Consider the following 21,331-nt stretch of genomic DNA (forward strand, 5'->3'; position numbering starts at 1 on the left):
TAAGCTCATTTTGGGTTTATATTCCATTGCATTAGGGTATAGTTTTCTAAACAAAATATTTTCTTGAAAATACTACTTTCAACTGAATGTGATGCTTTTAGGAGGCAATGTTTGGGGAGAAGATTAAAATTACTTTCAGCAGAGCGTTTATACAAATTCATTAATAGTAGTAGCATTGCTGCTTATATGGCAGGTCCCTTCATTGTCACAAGTTCCAAGAATCCTTTTCACGGTGTCATCTGAGGCTTTCCATTCAACCACTGAAGAGAGTTACAAAGCTTTGGCCCTGATTTGGGGCAAAACAAATGAAGAACAGGAAAAGAGTGGTTTCACTTTGTTTTCATGACTGAAGCACACACAGGTTAAAGGAATTTGCCTGAAGTCACACAGGAAATCTTTGGCAAAGCAGGGAACTTTGCTGGTCTCAAGCCTGGTCCACACTCAAGGATATAATATACTACCAGTTGAACTCTGTCAGCAGTTGTTCCCAGGAAGGAGGCAGCTTGTGCTTTTGCAGCAATGTTGTTTTTTCTCTGAGAAATTATAAAATGAAATGTTTGATGTTTTTAGAAGGCATTTTTCTAGAATAAAGTCTTTCCACTACTATTAGTAATGACTGGTATATGCAACTACCCAGAATAAGCATCTGGAGAGAAAACAAAGCCAGTGCTTGCAAGGACTGTCATTGAAAATAAACTGGAGGCATCTCCTGATTATTTTTTTTTTTGTCATTATAGTATCAATATCAGTGAATAAAAGACTGATAAATGATCCTAAATTCACTTCTGATTTATTTTGTGTCTTACATTTATACATTTGAAAATAGCATGGAAAGCCTTTTGCCAGCTTTTAAATACACTCAGATAAACGTGTTGACACTGAATAAGTAAATAAATTTGAGAACTACTAAACTCTATCATCCAGTCTACAAAGTGTTTAAGATTGTTGAGACCAAACATTGTCTTTAAAGGCTGTTTTGAATTTTTATGTATCTTCTTCCTTAAGTTCTCATAGGATATGGAGGTTATTTTGGGTTACATTTTCTTTATACTGAGCAGTTTCCTTAGGAGCTGCCTGATGCTTTTGAAGTACGAACTGTCCAGTGAAACTGAATAAGTGAACAAGGGCCTGCTTTCACCCTGTGCTAATAAAATCCTTCAGTGTTTCAAGACTTTTAGAGTTAATCGTATCAGAATGGGTAAGTGGCTACAAATTTGTAAGTCTGTAGTTGCTGGTTGGATCATTTTCAGAATTATCAACATCATCAGTGTTTTCCTTATAAAAGTGTGTGTCTCTTCCTGCCGAGTGGATAACTGAGCTAACAGGTTTTTTGTATATTTTTATTCTTTATTTCTCTAGCCTCCAAAACTCTTATAAATAGTATGCTACGGGACCCTTCTCAGATTCCAGATGGAGTTCTAGCAAATCAAGTCTATCAGGTATTAATCACAGTTGTCCTTTTTTTTTTTTTTTTTTCCTATGGCAGTGCTGCTATCTGCCTAGCAGAGTAAAAGATTTTAAACCTCATTTAATTACTGTCATCGTAAACTATCAGTGAGGTCAGGGTGCACCATAAATGGCAATGCAATATTTGTGAGGGGAGCATTTCACTTTTTAATAGCTTGCTTTTATAGTGAGTAAAAGCATGCAGTTTTTGTTTTCTGTGATTAAATCTGAACAGCATCTGATAGCCTTTTTGAAGAAATGTAATTACTGTTTTTAAGATACTGTTTAACTGGAATGGTTTTGTAGTTGCCCATCACTATACTACTTCTCTTATTTTTCTGCAGTGTACTGTGAATGACTGTTGTTATGGACCACTGGTGGACTGCATCAAACAGTATCCTTTCCCATAAAATTTTAGGTGCACAATTGACGAGCTTAGACTGTGTGGAAAAGATGTGTCTAGCTTTAACCTGACATAAAGTTCTGCTTCACAAAACACGTTTCATACTCCTGTTTTACATTCAATCAGCTAGAGGGTCACTGCAGAGCTTTCTCTTATACTGTTTAACAAAAATCAGACGGACCTCAGGAAGTTGTCAGTTTGGTGGCTACACGTTCGTATGCCTGATTGAACCTCTTTGGTTTTGATTAGTTGAAATGCATGTCTGGTTTTCTATTAAGACTAGTTGACTCTGCTTTGAGTAGTGGAGTTGGACTAGATGATCTCTGAAGATACGTTCCAGTCTCAACTATTCTGTGATTAAATTAATAAGTTGCATAGATAGTGTTCAACATTATGGCATTGCTTTGTTATGAATATGAGTTTTAATTGGAGTGTTTTCAAGTGCAATTCAGGTGTGATTGACTGATTAGGATTTTTAAACTCGTATTGGACATTCCAGTGCAGTTCTTTTACTTTCTCTTCTTCTTAAATGAAATGAGGCTAGCTGTAGAAAAAATCCTATGTAGCTTGAATTTTAAGGGATTTTTTTTTTGTAGCATTAAAATGATTAATTAGAGATCCTCAGTATCCAGTGAGAATACTGGGGGCTCTCTACACAGTACTGAGTATTCCAGACTAAGATTATAATTTGTTAGAAATTATCGCTGTGACCCAAAATCTGTTTTAATAAAGTCCTGAATGAGTAGCTCTTCTGTTTCAGTCTGCTGTCAAAAGGAACAATTTCAAAATCATGGCCTGCTAGCACTGAGCAGCCTAGCAAGGCAATTCCTTCCCAAGCCTTGGAAAATCCTTGCATAAATCTCTGCATGCAGTTTGGGGGAAGATCTTGATTTCACTGTACAGTTGCAGGATAGGAAAGCTACAGTGATGTTTAGTTATGCATGGAAAACAACGCTTCTTGTAGTTGTGATACATGGGGTGGTCACCCCTTAAAAATATGTTCTTTCCACCAGAAATAACTTGCCTGGTGTCTGCTACAGACTCAGCCCTGCTCCCATTAACTTCAGCAACAGCAAGACAGTGTTCTAATTGTATTTGTATTTTGTGGTTTTAATCATAATTTTAAGTATTCCTTGAGACTATCTTCAACATTAAACACAGCTCTCTGAAAGTGGGTCAATCTAGTAAGTTACACTTTTTGGAAGGTTGTTGATTACTAATTTTCATATCCAGAATTTTAAGATTAATACTTTGTTGATAAGCAATCTGGCTGTAGTCTTCTGAAAGTGTCATGTTTAAAAGTAATAATAACACATATATAGAATTATGAACAGTTTTTAAGAATAACTTGCCTGCAGTTTAAAAAGGTCTTTTCTATCCCCTGCAGATTCTGGTTGAAGTGAAGTTATTGAATATACAGTGACATCAATGAAAATAATGAGGAGTTTTTCAATTCCATTTTGGTACAGAAAAGTTTAATACTAAGCTGTGCGAGTGCATTATCTGCAAGTATGTTGCTGAATTAGATGTTAATTTTGAGGTGCATAAAATAGTTAAAAATCAATTTAAAGTTAAGGTTTTAAAAGCATAATGTCTTCTGAAGGATTGCATATTGATTTTAAATATAACTATCTAATTGTATATGCATGGACTAAAGTATGAAGTCAACCTCTTTGTAAATGCCAAGAGGCTATTTTTCAGTAATAGTTCAGATGCTTACGGGAAACTAGGCTGCTAGATTGCATGAGTAGAAAATGGCTTGTGAGGTTATTTACAAGTTTTGCCCCATGGTCATTGCCATACATCAATAACAGGTATTATTATAGACTAAGTCTGAGTGTTTCTGCTTATGGTGCATTATAAATTCTGTTTGCAGTATTTTTCTTATATCCTTGCTGTTCTTCATTTGCCCCTTTTGTGCTGTAACTGCTAGTAGAATTTAACATAATACATAGTTTCAATTGAGAAAAACTGTGTATATACGTATATGTATGAAATGATTCCATACAATTAGGTTTTTTGCTGTTCAGCATAAAGTGTTGATTTAAATTAAGTAATTAACTGTAATGGTAAGCTGATCTGTAGTTTCAGTTTTCAGAAGTTATTCTAAACAGAAATAGGAACTTAACTGTTTTTAATGTAAGATCCTTTATCATGATGTTCCATAAGATTCTTCTTAAAAACTTCCAGAATAGAACTTTGACCTCCAGGAGGATACTTTGAAAATGTTTGATGTGGTGACTTTTTTACATATTGCTAAGAATAGCACATTGGATCAACAGGCCATCAGTGAAAAGGACTTCACTATAAAATATTATTTCATCCTTCCATGACATCAGTTCATGCTTCTGAAAAATCAATTAAAAGGATGTTTTGTTACAGCAAGATATTTCAGATGGATGTAATGCCTATCAGTTTCAGAATATAAAGAAAAAAACAGTTTATTTCATTCTTTGCTGAATTAGACAATTGGTACACTAGTCAGTAAAAAGCAACTTAAAAGGTATTTAACATGTTTTGAGCTTGCACTTTCTTCTAAATTTGGGGGGAAAATAAAGCAAAAATGGAAATATTACCCTTATTTATACTGAATAAATATGATCTAATGGGTCTTAATTTTGTAAAATGTATGCTGAAGATACAGTAGTCTGATTTTCACAAAGTGCTAAATGCCTCTGAAAATCCTTGTAAGGAATTTCAAAACAGAGTTCAAATCACTGATCACTTCTGACATACAGATGAAGGCCAATAAATTTTATCATGAATTACTTTACCTATGATGTTTTTCTGAAGTTGGTTCTTTTCCAAAGTAATCTTCCATTTCTTAACCTAAAGCTATCAGTGCTATTGGACATGAGCATGAAGTCTTGCTGCGAGAAATGCTTTTGGAAAAAAATCTCTCTTTCATAGGTAAGAATCTGTAGCAGAGGCTAGCCAGTGAATCCTTAACGTCAAAGATTTTGGTGACTGTTTACTTAAGAAAAAGCCTCAATGCTCTTTGTATTAGGTAGTAAAGGAAGAGTAAAAAATGATTGATGCTGTACATGTTATCTTTTATTGATTTAGAACTGAGCAGGAACTCAGTTACCTAATACCCTATATATACAGCACATGCACAGGCTTGCAATTAATATTTTATAGAATAAGTAGCTGAAAAAAATGCTTTAATATCTGCTGCAGTATTACTTTTGGTGTCATGAGATATTAGCCATAATCTAGGCCTTATGAGACTTAGGAGGAAGCATAAGAAATATTAGCTTCAAAATGCTTTATGTATTAAAGAACTGCTAGAGGATTCACTCATTTAGCTTTCTGTGCAGTTTCTGCTGAATTTCCCCCCCCCCACTTCCCAGTCAATGCAAGTACTCTTTTTACAATCCCTGTATTTAAAGTTATTTTAAGGATTAATTAGGAAGTTATTTTCATTTTTTTCTTCTAGCTTGCACTATGCTTCTTGTATATGAGTGCCATTAAAACAATGATTAGTGTGTAAAGCATCATTTCTCTTATTGTGATAATAAACTTAACAATGACTTCTTAAATTTTGGATTTCTTATGTGATGAGACAATAGCAAAGTAAAATGCTGTCTTTTGTCAGTGGTTGAGTGTTGTACTAAATTTGTGTGATCACAGAATTTTGCTTGTTTTACCAGAAACTGTGATCTCTCCTAAAGCTAGATTCAGGTTAAGATTTTGGAAACCTGAAACAAATTTAAGAAATTAGAAAGAGATTTAAGGTTTTTGAAAGATTTGTCCATGTGATTAAGAAACAGAGTTAATGTGCTTTTTTATTTTAGAGAAAAATAATTTAAAAATTACGGGAGTAACTATTGCTTATGAACTTGCAAAAGACACTGTGAAAATGTGAGGAGGTAGTTTTTCGTACTTAGCTATAAGAGCAGAGATACAGGTAATAGGCTTAAGCTGTAATTGCCGAGGTGATGTTGAGTTAAAATACTAAACAGTTCTAGGAACGATAAGTATAAAACAAACTGCCAGGGAAGGTTATGGAATCACCTTCAATGAAAAATTCAAGGCTAGACTTGACACTCATCCATCAAAGCTGGTAATGAAATCAATCATGTCACGATACAAGGGAATGGACTAGATGACTCACTAATGGATCCTCAACCCAACGATTATAATTTTATTTGGCTTGTGCAAGCTTGTGTAGTACACAAATCAGATTTTAATTTTAATGTTTCATGACCTTGGATAAGCATCAATTTTATCTTTAGAAATAAGCTCTGAGGAATTTGTCCTGTCAAATCAAAATATCTAGAATGAGTTAACTCATTAGAATATAAAGATATAAATGGGAGAGGTTAATTTATTGTTTACTTTTTATGTATACTGAAGTGTTCTTTAGTCATGATTTAAGAGATATGAAGTGGTTGTATTTATTATTTCTGGGCATTGCATGTGTCTCTAAGGTTCTAGGTGTGATTTTAAAAAAAAAAAAAAAAAAACACAAAAGTTCTTCCTAAGTATCTATAAGGTGAACTCTACTGAACCTCTCACAATAAAATCTTTCCTTTCTGAAAAATTAGTTCCAAAACTGCTTGAAGAAAATCTCAGGAAAACAGAAAAGATTACAGTATTCCCTACAGGTCAACAAATTCAGAGGTTGTTAGGCTATGAGTAGGACTGCATTCCAGTTTTGAAGATGACTTATGACTTAAATTGCTGTACTTGCAGTTCCATTACTTATTAACACCTGTTGAAGAAACAGAATTCTTGCAGTTTCCATGTTGGTGTACTATTCCAGTGTACTATTCTAAAGAATAGTAAGGATTTTTTTGTATCAGCTATGTTCACCTGGGCAACAGAGTGTCTATTACAGGAGAAGAAAGCACAGTCAGAGGACACAGTGAATATAAATTGCTCCAGTATAGTCTTGGAGCATGAAAGAGCTTTTCAGATCTGGGACGTAATTTGTCTGTTTCTAGAGCAGTTAGCTTTCAAAGCCTACAGATCAGAAGTAACACCTTCAGATTCACCGAGAAACTAATTGGAAGCCTATACAAACTAATGGAGTTCGCATTTTATTATTCCACTGTTCATAAGAAGCACATCATACACCACTCGTACACCACCTCTCTTCAGCAAAAACACAGCTCTCAAATCTTCATCACTTTGCCTGAGATTAAAGTGATTAATGGAAGCATTCTCTCTAAACAGGCTAACAGCTTCAATTGCCATACTGAAATGCAAGGAATTTCTAGGTTTTGTATAGGATCTTTATTATTTTATATCTTTGCCATGAATATATTAGGAAAGTTTTTAGCTATATGGGGAGGTACTGACCTTTGTCTGGAATCGTGTCCTGCTTTGATTCCACCATGATGTCCCTCAGTAGTCACCTGGATATAAATCATGAAAACTGATTGGTGTTTTCTGCTGTAATCTTAAATATGTAGCTGCTGCGCATTCATGCACCGACAGAAGAGTGTTTGGTTTCTTTGTTGTATCCAGAGGCTAGTATAAGAACAATGATGTGTTAAATGATTATGATTGAGTGTGAAGTTATGGTAAAGATGAAGCTGCAGTTTTGTTGGAGAGCTGAATTAATGGGGAATCTGTAGACAAACTACTTATTAGGGCTGTTTCAGCGTAATTTTCAAATCTGGATGCATAAATGTAACTATCAAAGCTACTGTGGGCTGGCTTTTAAGCAGTTGTTAAATTATTCTCTTAATCCATGCAAGAGCTAAAAGATCTTTTAAGGTGCAGAATGCTGCCTCTGTAGCTTCTGGACCAATCTGAAACATACCTAGGCTGAAAAACTAGAGCTTCTTTTCTTGTAGTAGGGTTTTGGTTTAAAAGAAAAAAGTTTATGGTGATTGTGGGAAGTTTCTGCAATTATTCTTTTTTTTTTCCCCCAAAGTTATAAAGCTACAAAATATTTGAAGAAATAGTAATATATAATTATGTTCTTGCACATGATAGACAACTCACATCAATAATAAATGTGGTTTTTAACATATTTTCCAATGTTTATCACAATAGAAAATGTTAGGAGAAACCAAGTGAAAACATTCAGAAACAGAGTTAAAAACAAAAAACATGTTCTTTTTCAAGCCATGTGTTAGTATCAGATGATTTTAAAAGTAAAATCAGGCATCCTTGAAAAAAGTATATGCTGAAGGATGTTAAAAGTAATGCTGATGCAAACTCCAGTTCAGAGACCTGCCAAGTTGACCTATCAGGAAACGTGTTTACATCTGTCCTGGTTTTCAGTGGTGTTTTTTTAAGGTACATTTCCCTGAATTTGTGATATTAGCATTTGTTAGATGTGAAAGAAAAGACTGAACTTTCTGTTGCTATTTGTGTGCTCTTAAATAATGAAAATATCATCTGGGACATCCTGTTGTCTTTTCTAGACTGTTTTAAACAATTAAGAGCAGGTTACAGTTACAGTTGGATAAAATTGGAAATTTGTTTATTTTTATCAAAATTAAGAGATGATCTAGAACATTAATTCATTTTTATGTTATGGCATAAAACTCTCTATTCATAGGTTCTGCTAAATTAGAACTTTTTTAATCTTAACATCTTTTATCCATATACCTGACAATCGAAGTTTAAAAAAATAGCCAAAAACTAAGTATGTCTCCAAATCCTAGAAAAGTTTAATAGCCGATCAGGTGATATAATGAAGTGTTGCATTGCAAAGACTTGTGTTTACAATACAGTGTGCTTACATTGAAGAAATACTCTCAAATTTCAAAATAAATACTATGGCTATCAAAAAGAATAAACAGCTATTGCAGTTTACATTTCAGTGAATGTACAACTTCCCAAAATTACTCCTGTCCCACTTTCAGTATGAGTTCACTATATAAAAAAATACTTCAGACTTATATTCTTCAATGAGAAAGAGGGGGGAAATTTTCTTTAGGCACTTTTAAAATATTTTGATTTCTAAGAGTGTATGTTTTTCTTGTCATTAAAATGGTACTTGGACTCAAACCGTTGACCTTTCAGGATGTGCACAAAATATTCAAAAACTGAGTTCTGAACATTGGCCATGAAACTACTGTCCTAACCTGATAAATGGATTGGAAATAAGCTACCCAACAGTGAGAATGGACCATTAATTTTAATCAAAGGTGATGTAGAAAGGCGAATGGGATGCATGACAATGTCAACAGCCCAGTAGGTGTTAAGGGGCTACACAGCCTTACTTGTTACTAGGTAGTGCCATTAGTTGAGGTTGGGTGAAGACAGAAAGCCATGCCTGGAATTGAATGACCAGGTCACTCCAAATTCTAATGGAGAAGTGGTGTTTCAGAAATACTAGTGTAATGGTATCGGAAATCAAGGACAATAGTTTAGAAAATATTAAGGGGTTGCTTGGGCTTTTTTTTTTTTTTTTGAGAGGCAGCGCATCTTTTGTCTTTTGCAGTTTTATCTTACTCACTCATTATTGTTTCTTGAAATATTCAACTCTAATATTTGTAAGCAATAGAGTTGTATAGTTAATTTAGCAGAATTTCTAAGTCTTTCTAGGTTCTGAAATTAGATAAATTCTATAGAATTCAGGATCCAAGAGAAACTAAAATTGTGGCTTCTCTCTCCTTCAATAAATTTCTGGAAGAGAATGATTTTCTTGTTCTTTTTTAAACAATTTTATGCTAACATTAAAACAAAACCAAAAAGGCAGCTACAGTATATCTGCATTCATGATGTTGGTAGGTTTAATCTTAACACTTCCGAATGTGGGGAGACTCTTCTTTCAATCAGCAAATATACCTCTTTATTTTGAATATTTGGGGGTTATAAAATACTGTGTGACAGCTTGAATTAATGATGTTTATAATGAAGACATAAAAATGCAGGGATGACAAAGAAGCATTTTTATATCCATGCTTCAGGTTTTCTACAAAGGTTCATTTAATCTGACACAGCATTGCATGCATAAGAAAGATATGTATGACTGCATTAGTAATTCTTGCACTCTTATTTAAAATAAAATTAGTTATGCTGCTGTCTACTTAATAGGATAGTTTTATAAACAATAGTTCTTATTCTTTATGTATAGCTGAAGATCAGCTTCGTGCAAAGGGTTATGACAAAACACCAGACTTTATTTTAGAAGTGCCAGTAGGTAAGTCTTTCAAATGAATTATTATTATTTTATTTTATTTAGAAGTGTTCATGATAAAATGTCATGGCTACTTAAGTGAAGTATATTCTAGGATACTACGAATTAGTCTCCTCTTTCTAGTAGTTACCCAATAATTTAAAGAAATTCTAGTCTGGGTCAGAGAGGTTTGATCATAAGTAGTATTACCCAGTGTTTCGTCTTTGGTCTCTGGATGTTTTTGTCTCATTATCACAGAAAGAAAAAAAGAAAAACAAGCAACAATAAGAACCTCCAAATCCCTGCTCCCTCAAACCTGCTCTGACCACTTTCTTTATGAACAGAACCTGTAATTATCTTAAACTTCTACACCCAATCAGTTCAAAGCAGTCTTAAGAGTATTACCATTACACCTGTAGGTCATTGTGTAAAGGTTTGTCATTCTGCAGTTATTCTTTTGCCATGGCTTTGCACCTAAATACAGCTCTGCAGTTTTCTATTGTGTTTTAAAAGCCTGCATAGCAAGAAGGAATAAAAGCAGGTATAAAGGTCGTGTCAGAGTTCATCTACGTTTTCTGGTCTTGAGGCCATGTAAGAAGGTAATCAGATGATCAGTGGCTGGGCTATAGAAGAAAAAACACCCATGTTGTCCAAGTATAAAGGATTATTAATCACCTTTTGTAAACTGACTTTCATGCCAAAACAGTTCTGCTTTGCCTCCATAGAACTGAGCACCTTTCTATGCAGATGTCTATCAGAGAAATTAAGAAGGCTGAAAGCACTATGTGAAAGTCATATACATGACTAGTTTTATGTTCTTCCTGTTGGCAACAGTTGGAATTCTTACTGAGATAACTGATTTATACACTGGTGTGAGGAATTGAGTGTGTACAATAAAATGTCTCACTACTCAGAAGTGCTTGAGATACCATCTTTCAGCACAATAATCTGTTACCCAATAGATAAACAACTATATATACAAGAGTCTTCTGAAAAGTTTTTAAAGACTTTCCTTAACTCAATGATGTTTGTATTCCTAATTATGTTTCCAAAAAATAAAAATAGTAGTGATGTTAATAAGAGATTGTATGTGCAAAATAAAAAATACCTTTGTAACTGAAGCACTCTGTATTTGAAACAGTGAGATTTGGCATCCTAATGATCTGCAGTTCACTCTTGTCAAGCCACACTTGGAGAGTTTTCAGTTCTTTTCTACTCCTTCAGTTCCATAGTTGTTATTTGTGGAGAGTCTCAGGAAGCTACCAAGAACTCGAGAGGATGAGGGAACGGTTGTTTTTTATGAAGACTAAAGTTAGCAGGGAAAACTGTAAAATTACAGAATCACAGAATGGCTGAGGCTGGAAGGGATCTCTGGTGGTCATCTGCTCAAGCAGGTTCACCTGGAGCTGGTTACCCAGGACCATGTCCAGGTGGCTTTTGAGTATCTCCAAGGATGGAGACTCCACAACCTCTCTGGGCAACCTGTGCCAGTGCTCGGGCACTCTCACAGTAAAAAAGTGTTTCCCGATGTTCAGACAGACCCTCTTATGTTTCAGTTGGTGCCCATTGCCTCTGATCCTGTCACTGGGCACCGCCAGCTTGGCTCCCTCTTCTTAACACTTGACCTTTGGATGCTATTGGTAAGATTCCCCAGTAGTGTGGACTACAGTATACACAATATGTACTTAGTATTAAAACACTCACTTTTACGTTAGAAGCAAAGAAGATTATATCCCAGCTATTCAGGAGCCTGATTAAATGGAAAGTAGAAGAGCAACTAGATGGAGCCAATGTTTTTTTAATGCTTGAGAAGGGAAACTGGGAAACACCCAAAAGAATTCCTACATTTGTAATATTGCCCTATTAGAAAGAAGGTTAAAAATAGCCATTAATTTCTTTGCATGCATTGTCTCTAAAAATCTGAATAGTGATAGTGATTACTTTTTTTGAAATTATTTCAGTCACTTGAGATTGACAGAAAATTATTTTCTACCTGTTATCTGATCTGAACTAATGTATGGCAGCCTTTGCCTTCTCTTCTCATGACTCAGTACATAGCTAGGAAAGGCAAATGTTTCTTAGAAATTGCTTCTCAACTGACTACACAGTTTATGCCTCAGCTGTTAATATCTTCTGGGGTCTAAAGATACTGAGGAGGTATTGGAGGTGGGGGAAGAATGTAGTAGTATAGGCCTACACAATTTAACTTGATTACTGATAGCAGGGTAGTGGTGGCAGATAGAGCTTAGTGTGGTGATTTCATGAGTTATTTACCCAGATTTCCCAGGTAATTTTACAGTCTGTGGTCAATCATGTGCTGCCATAGCCTCTTCTGATCTTTCTGTATTGTCTGGGTCTGCATGCTCTTTGGGTACCTCATCCCAGGTCAAACTTAGGCTGAGACATCATGGCTGTGGATATTACAGGCAACTCAAAATAACAGAAACATTTTTAAAGACCTCAATAATGATACCCCACATTACCTTTTTGGAGAAAGAATGATCTTTTAGAGTGATTCTCATGATTTCTCCTGCAAAATTATGTTGTCAAATTCAGAGAGGACTTCCCTTTTACCAAAAAAAGATAATTTTATTAATACTAGAAATTTACTCCTGCAAGAAGTGAAGAAAAACGTGAACCAAAAGAAATCCCACAGCATTGAAAGAAACAGAAATTCAAAATCACATTTTTTCACATAAGCGTTCTTATTCCTAACTTCTTTCTGGTGAAGCATTACTGATTTTGCAAAAGTAAAGAAGCAGATATATATCTATGAGAAACTTTGTTGCCATTCTCACACCTTCCACTTTGGATTGGTGAGACATTTCTGTCCTCCACAGCTTAGCTAACTGTTCTTGTTATTCACCAGAAGTTTTCAATTCCTTACCTAACAACTCCATTCCAGCAAAGTAAGGGTGAAAGGAGGACACAATTGCACCTTAGTCTAGTCTCTTTTTCTTTACATTCTGTTTGTGTTAGAATAAACAAAAATATCTAGAACAGGGTGTAAATGTCCTATGTGTGTATTTGAAAGATATTTTTACAAAGATGTAACTCTGTTGCAAGCATGAGTTATGTGGTAAATTTGGGGGTAAATAGGATATTCCCAAACATAGTCTTACAGGCTGTTGAGTGTGATTTTCAGAGTTAGTTAATTTTCTGCTGTCACCCTAGCTGTTGAAGGACATATAATTCACTGGATTGAAAGCAAAGCCTCTTTCGGTGATGAAAGTAGCCACCAAGCCTACTTGCAGGACCAGTTTTGGAGCTACTGGAACAGGTATATTTCTGTTATTTTTCCTTATAGATAAAGAAGTTACTGGAAAAAACACTAGTCACTTTTGTATTAAACCATGTGAACAAAATGCATGTTACTAATCTGGCATTTTGAATGTCATTAATTAGTATGTCAGATTGGAATGCTGAAATATTTGTGCAAAATTCATGTCATAATCATTAACATGCAGCAGATATATGTGGTGATTTTACAATGGTGCTAGATGACAGAATAAGTTACTTTGGTACAGAAGTTATGTGTCAATTTTTTTTAGTACCTGACTTTGAAGGAAGATTTTACTGTAATGTTTTGTAATACCTGCGAGGTGCCAAATTTGTTACAGTATTTTCACAGTCTAACCAAGTGGGCTTTGTGCGTCAAAGAACTTTATTGCTCATTTTCATTGTATCTAGGACAATACTGTTTGACTAGGGGTTTTTTTAATAGTTTTTTTATGTTATCTATGTTTTAAGCAGCAATAACAATTATCTTCAAGCTAAAAAATGTAGTAAGTATTTGCAGGAGCATAAGGAGGGAAATAGGTTATGCCGGACGGAATTTTTGAGCATGTTGACAGTATTAGTATAAAGATCTTTTCTTTTAAAGATAGTTAAAATAGTTCTACTTTATTCTTATAAAGGTCATTATTACATATGTTTATCTATCTTTCCATGATACGAAAAGCCTCCTCACTGGAGGATTTTTCTTCCAAAGAAAATCTTAAACAAGATGCTTCATCTTCAATTCCCTTTTTCTATGTGGTGGAACCCTAAGCAAGGTAGTGAGTAAGTGAGGTAAATGAAAGTTTTAATACAGGAGTTTTAAAAGCATAAATTTAGAAGTCTGCTTAGTGTTCACGAGAAAGCATCGATGAAATCTGAGGGATAGTGGAGAAGATGGCACAAACGTGAACATGCCACAAATAGACAATGTGTGCCAACATCAGAGGCTAGTGTGGTTAGTATTTCAGCTGAATATGCTGAAGGTGAAATATGAAATATGAAAATACCAAGGTGAAAATAGCTAGTTTTAGCTTGAGAAGTACCTTAAAAGCAGATTCTATAGGAGGCAGCAGAGAAAGGGAAACCAAATCTTGACAACAGCATCAGAGTTCAGAATTACGCTCTGCAGCAACATTCTTGATTGACATGAGAAGGACCTGCTCTTATTTGACAACCCCAGAAAGCAGTGACTTGGAAGACTTGAATCAAGATAATGGGAACCTCAGGAAGACTGTCAGTTGTTGGATGAAGATACCATACTACAGGAAAGTTGTAGAAAAGAACTTGAGAAACATATAACCAGAATACAAGACTTAGAAAGAAATTTGAGTATATGCAATATCTGGGCAAATGGTGAGAATAGCAGGAAAGATACTGATGCAAATGGAGCTGAACTTGCACATCAGTGTAAATAAGAGGAGATAGAGCAGCTTAGGCTGGGAGGAGGCCAATAGACGTACTGGCTGAAATATTTTCTGAGGAGAAAGGATGCGTTTGAAGGGTCCATAATGGTATCAGAGAAAAGCAGCTCCAAGAAGTGAATTTTAAACAGATGACATGAACATAAAGATTCTCACTAAGTTGAGATGGGGTGAATGTTGAGTAGACAGGTAGAGTGAAGGCACTGATCCATTTGTTGTTTGTGGCAAAATTGCCATTGCAAAGTTGAAGTTTGTAGGTTCTGTCATTTTTTGTGCTCAACAAAATGACTATCCACGTTTTGGTTTGAGCTATAAAATGTGTAAAACATTTGAGAGTAGCGTGTGCCATTTTAATCTGACGTTTCTGAAAGAAGCTTCTCTTACACTTTTATCAGGAAACCAACACATAGACAACTTCATGGAATGAAATGGAATAACATTTCTCACTGAGGTGTTAGTCAAGTACCTTTAATGTTGCAAAATCTAGACTCAATTGACATGTAGATCAAAAAGACTGTTTTGGAAGTAGTTTTGAGATTTTGCCATATCTTTTGTTATAGCTGTTCATATTGAAAACAACTACAAAAATTGTTGCTTCTTAAATATAGTGACTTTACATTCATATAAAGGACACTAGAAATCTCCTTAGCAAGATTTGTTACTCCCTAAATCCAGAATTTAGTCATAGGTTGATTATGGAAATTAGGCAGATTTCTGTGGGGTTTTTTTAAAGAACAAATCCTGTTAGTTTTAATTTTGGTACTACTTGGCCAAACTAACAGTATTGTATCTTCTGAAATGAATTCTGAGTTACTGTAGCTTCTAATATAATGACAGCTGGGTTAGTGAACACATGTTGACAGATTAGGTTGCATGTAGGTTAGACAGTTAACTTTTATTGCTCTCTGAAACTATTTATACAAAAGGACACAGGTGTAGCTGCACAAACTGTGAATCAATTTTGTGTGATTTAATCAGCCTATGCAAGGATGTCTGAAGTGAGAACCAGCTTCCTAGTCACTTCACTGCACCTGTGTGTCTCCATTGCTCTTGAAGGAGCAATCGTTTGGAGAAGCATATTCAGTTCACAATAGAGATATCATGACACTCAGCTGATAGTTTAGGGTTTGTAAACCTGATCTGTTGGTTGAACTTAAAGCCAAAATGAAATTGGAGAGAAAACCTGTAACATTGCCTGTTAGATGTGGATAGACATACATGTCTAGATACTTTAAAAGGAATGAAGGTGAGAGGTTTTAGACCTTTTCCATTCAGCTTTTTTATTGTTTCTCTGAAAAGTAGGAGTGAGACTGGAAAAGTTTCTAGGTTTTTTTCCCACATCTGTCACAGATGTACGATGAATTCTGCACACAGTCTAACTGAAAGCTTTGAACATAGCTGTGGTTTGTTTGCTGTTATGTGTGTATTTCATTAAATCCTGTACTCTGTGCTAACTAAATCTGTGAGTGTCTTAAATTGGTCTGTACTGACAGGAAAGAAATGGCACTTTCTCATTTAACAGAACAGCTCCCTAGATGCAGTCAACCATGTCTGTTCACCTCAGTGCAAAAGAACACCTTTTTATTACTCTGAGTTCTGCAGGGACAGCTTAGCAAGGTTTTTTATGGCTCATACATCAATGGTATTGTTAAGCAATTTTCAGTTGCAGTGCTGCACTGCAACCTCATCTTCAAATTAAGCTTCACATTAAAAATGTACAAAGTGTACCTTGTCACTGGGTTTGCACAGTTGTAATTTAAGATGCTGTTCAGATATTGAGATTTTTCATTAAGAAACAGGAAAAGGCAAGTTTGGTCTTGCATATTCCCAGACTGATTTTGCAGAGTTGTGTTTTAGAAAAAAGCTATTTTATATATTGAACAAACTTAGTATAAAATGATTCATGTACTTACAGAACCCCTTCCTTCAGTATGTTTGTTCCTTCAGAGTGGTGGCATCCAGTGAGCAGGCTATGGCTTTCACTGCCACTGGGTAAACAAGACAACAGCATGTGCAAAATATAATTGCCTTGTGTACATGTAGTAGATACCACACTTCTCATTGTTCACTGGCCTACATTGGTGTATTTCTTGTAACCACGAGGTTAAAAACTGTTAAATAGTCTGTGTGACCGAAAGTAATTTGGAGAGCGTGAACAGGAAGTAACACAGATTGCGCTTTAAAACACGATCTGAGAACATGTAAATTATTTTAGGGTTTAAATGAATGCTGCTGTTTCTTTTTTTTCCATAGTGTCTAGTTTTATAATTTTTTTCTAACTTAAATTAAAAATTGGAGTCCCTGCTGTAAAAGTCTGTTAGAGCTGATAGGCATGACTGCTGTTTTCTAAGAGGCATATAGAGATCAGCAACACACAGTTCAAATAGTAATTAGTGGGTGCACTGTCAGTGACTTGCTGTAAGAAGATATAAACTCAAATACAGCAGTTTATATTTTCTGTCTTCTGCAAGCCTGGCTAAGGCATATGTACATTCTGGAATGTAATTTCTAGAGAATCCCAGGAGGAAACTTGATGCTGTTATTAGCTAAAGAAACTTTATTATATGTGAGGAAGACCGTAGCAAAATGTCATATTTGACGCTGATATTAAACTAAAGGCAATTTCACGTAGTGAAAGAGAAGCATTTCATCTTCCCTTTGAATAAGAATGGTAAGTCATCCCGGTACTAAATTCCTTCCCCCATTTGCTTGTATTCTTAATGTTGTTAGTCCTGTGCTTCTGCTTTTTTGAAAAAATAAATAAAAGCAAGTTTCCTGTAAGTAATTTTAAAATAGTAACCACACTTTATGGGAACCTAAATTCATGATTAAATGTGTTGTTAATTAATACATTATGTCTGATCTTGAGGCTTCAGTTTATAACTAACAGTCGTAACAGTCTAACAAATAGAGTCCTGTAGATTAAAAAAGGTATTTATTTCAGATAAATGCAAACTGAAAAAATGCAAAGGATTGTATTTCAGTCAAACACAGCTGATGTGTTCTTAGGCTTTTTTGAGAAGAATGTTCTGTTCAAATTCATTTGCAGTTGACTCTAAGGATGAATCATACGTGAGCAAAGGCTGAATCAGAACATCAGAACGATATACTTTTTTTTCTGTTCAGCTGTTTAAAATGGTTTTGACGTGTTACTGTGAAGACTGTTTAAGTAATAATTGTGGTCTGATTGTGTATGGTAGGGGAAGATGGAGTTATACTGTGGGCTTATGGATGTCTGTTCTATAACAAGATCACTATTCTGCAATTGCAAATGGTTTAAAAAGTTGTACTGGTGAGTTGAAAGCCAGTGGTATAACAACTTGACTTGGAGGAAACCTTGGGAGTTGCATTTGTCAAGTGGCTGGGAAAACTGTTCATGCATACCCAGCATCCAAAGCTTCATTGGCAGCCCAAACATAAAGAACTGAAAGGTCATTCTTCTTCTTGCAGTATGATGGTTTGTTGACGTATTTTGACACACTGGTACAATGCTGAAAGGTTTTGACCTTACTGCAACACTGAGGGACTTAGGGTTTGTTTAGCTATCTAATGCTTGTAGATTTTCACACATGCTGGGTTTTGCTGTGTTCCTTTTTCTCTCCCTCCTGGCTCCACTTGAATTAGTAAATTAATCTTAAACAAAAATGGATATAGATAGAAGAGAGAGTTTATGATTATTTTTGCTGCTTCAGACTATATGTAGATAAGTTTCTTCAAAACTAGTTCACTTTTTTAAAATTTGCCATGCCAACTTGCTAACTGTAGTAGCACTAAGATAACGTTTGTTTATAGACAAGAAGAGAATCAAAAGCAGTGAAGAGTGCCATTTTCTGCTAGCTTACTGATTCAATAGTTTACTTTTAGATGATAAAATTCTGTGTTCTCCTGCGAGATAAACAGAGATATATGTGTACACTCACACACATATATAGGCATACCTCTGCAGTTCACAAATGTTCTAGATACATTTAGCTTATTTCCAGCAGCATTTGACATGAATAATTGTTATCTTTATTTAATGACACATGAACAGTATAAAAATCAACATGTACTTTGTGAAAAATAAAAATGTTTTTTCATTTTAGCTCAAAAGTTTTGTTTTAGATTTTACCAGTCATCCCCTCTTTAACAACATGATTGAATAACAGAGCATGGAGACATTTTCCATTGAGACCACGGCTTATGCCTAGCATTGCTATAATGTTAATTATTTGACTGAGCATTGTAGGTTGTTTTATTTTGCATCAAAACTAATTTTTGTCAAAGCAAAGAAAGAACAGACCATACTGTATTCATATTAGCATTTACATTTAAATGATTGATATTAAGTGTCTTTTCGTGCATAGTTCTCCTTAGATATTGTACTTAATATGGACATGAAATTGGGATTTTCATTATCATTTAATTCTATTACTGAAGCCTCTTTCACAGCTAGATTGTACAGTCTCAAAAAGTAGTAAATGAAGCACTACATAGCTTTGTTTAAATTATTTTTTCCTTATATTTTTCTGTACTGTCTTAAATATTATCATGTCACAGGAAACTCATGTAGTGCAGATAGAGCATTTTGAGCTTCCATCCACATTACTGCAAGGCTTCAGCTCCAATTTTCCTGGTATTTCTCATTCAGATTAGACAAGCATCTAAGTTTATGTATGATAAGAGCTGACAGCATAGATCCTGCTATGCTTGCCAAAGGCCTGGTTGCAGACACTCCACTATGTCAAAGAATGTCAACCCCCCACAGACCTTACCTTTCAGAATTTCTTGTAATTTTTAATTGACATTTACATCTGACATTTTCAATGTATTTCTTAGTGTGGAGTCTTTATCTACCTAGTAATAGTTAAAACCAAACCAAACCGAAAAGAATCCCTTCCTGTAAACTATGATATCATATATTTTTTATTTAACAAGGTCAAGTTGCTGGGCTGAAACTCAAGAATGACCAACTCCCCCTTCCTTCATGTAATTCTATATTTGCTGCTCTAATCCATTTCAAATTACAATTGAGGAGGGTAGTAGGAGCATAAAGTGAATTTTAACTCTTAGTACTAATGAACAAAGCATAAGTATATTATTATTACTATGCATCATGCACAGAACCGATACAGAGATTTTGAAGAAATTTTAAGAATACTAATGGAGATTTTCCTTTGAGTCAGGTACTTAAATATTGAAAGTGGTACCTTCATACCTATATTCATGCGACATCTACATGTAAACAGCATAATATTGCAAATGAAGTGAAGCTGGCAAATATGTAATTTAGCTGCATGTTGCAGTGTGTTGTGCTTCCTTGCCTTCAGAAATCTCAAGTTTCCATTTGGTTTAAAATACTAAAAGCCTAATAAATTTGTATGAGCATAATTATCCATCTATTAGAAGTTAGAATGAAGGACTACAGTTGATCATAAATGTCACAAAGCAAAGAAGTAGAAGCAGCATTTTGTCACAAATAATACTGCCTTTCTTCTAATTAGTTAATTTACATTTTACAAATTAAGGGCAAGATTCAGACAGAAGATAATCTAGTAGCATATCATAGCTTTACTGACCTGTATTTGTATATGCCAAATTTAAGTTAATTAGAAATGTAGATGCTGTTTGTTTTATCTGTCAAAAAGCTCATCTTAAAAAAAATTTAGACACACTTTTTCCCCCAACATTTATCATCTAAATAATAGTCTTGCCAAGATGGCAGCCTCATAATAAACTCTTTTCAGTGGAGTGATGGGTAATGAAGCTTGCTTGTGAAGGCAGCGAAAAATGTTGTCTAGCCAAATGTGTGAATATGATGGCTAGAGAATCAGTGGACTTTCTCAGTCATCAATCTTTTTAGTAGCCTCTTATACATCTGAATATTTTGATAGATGATCTAATAATTGAGTTATCTATCTTTCTAACTATCAGAGTTGCATAAAAATTATTCTCACATGCTATTGAATATTGTATATATTGAGCAACCAGTAAATTTTTCAAAAAAGGTCCAAGAGGTGGAGGAATTTAGTTGTGTCTTAAGCAGCCTTTAATATGTTAAATGATAAACTACTATATATAGAATAGAAAACTATTTGTATTAATATAGGAAAAAAGTAAATAATGTCAATAGCTGATTACAGATAGGACTCAGTAAATAAAGCATGTAAAAACATGAGACTGGTGAGGTTAGTGCACAGTCTAAGAGAAATTTGAGGTATAAAATGAGTAGATTCAGTTAATGGACAGCACTCACATTTACACACAAATTCATTGTGTCTAGGAAATCTTGGCTTAGGCAAAAAGAAATACAGTGTCACTGTGGAGTCCCAAGTTACTGTTCAGCATCTGTGAGAGCAGTTTCTCTTGATTAAAGATGAGACTGAAAAGTATATATTGAAACTGCCCACATTCTGTTTATTCTGGGCGATTGTAGAATACGGATTTGTGTTTCCAGAGCACAGGAATCTGCTTCCCTAGGACACTAATCTTGCGTTAAAGGAGGCCCTCAGAGTTGTTTGGATAAGGTTGCATTAAGCGCATCATATGTGTCTTACTAGGGATTCTGAGTAGCAGAGCAAAATGATTGCTAGTGTATTTTTTTTAAACACTGCACTTCAAACAGACATTATGTAATTCTTGACTTTGAAGGTATTACTGCTCAAAGGGTCAGATAAAAATTATTTTTAAAGTATTTTTTATTTATATTTAAAAGTA

General features: G+C 34.7%; 1 protein-coding gene across 1 annotated transcript; it reads left to right on the forward strand.

Annotated features, from left to right (window-relative positions):
- Positions 1–1,194: 1,194 nt before the first annotated feature.
- On the forward strand, positions 1,195–13,215 carry LOC104159415 (chromosome unknown open reading frame, human C15orf41; the record flags this gene model as incomplete). The annotated part of the gene is made up of 6 exons (XM_009697315.1): positions 1,195–1,198; positions 1,360–1,439; positions 1,791–1,840; positions 4,692–4,759; positions 9,894–9,959; positions 13,110–13,215. Coding segments are annotated over exons 1-6 (374 nt in total), but the record flags the coding sequence as incomplete, so codon positions are not given.
- Positions 13,216–21,331: the final 8,116 nt, after the last annotated feature.

The sequence above is a fragment of the Cariama cristata genome, unplaced genomic scaffold (assembly GCF_000690535.1).
Source record: "Cariama cristata isolate BGI_N322 unplaced genomic scaffold, ASM69053v1 scaffold8353, whole genome shotgun sequence".
Lineage (NCBI taxonomy): Eukaryota > Metazoa > Chordata > Aves > Cariamiformes > Cariamidae > Cariama > Cariama cristata.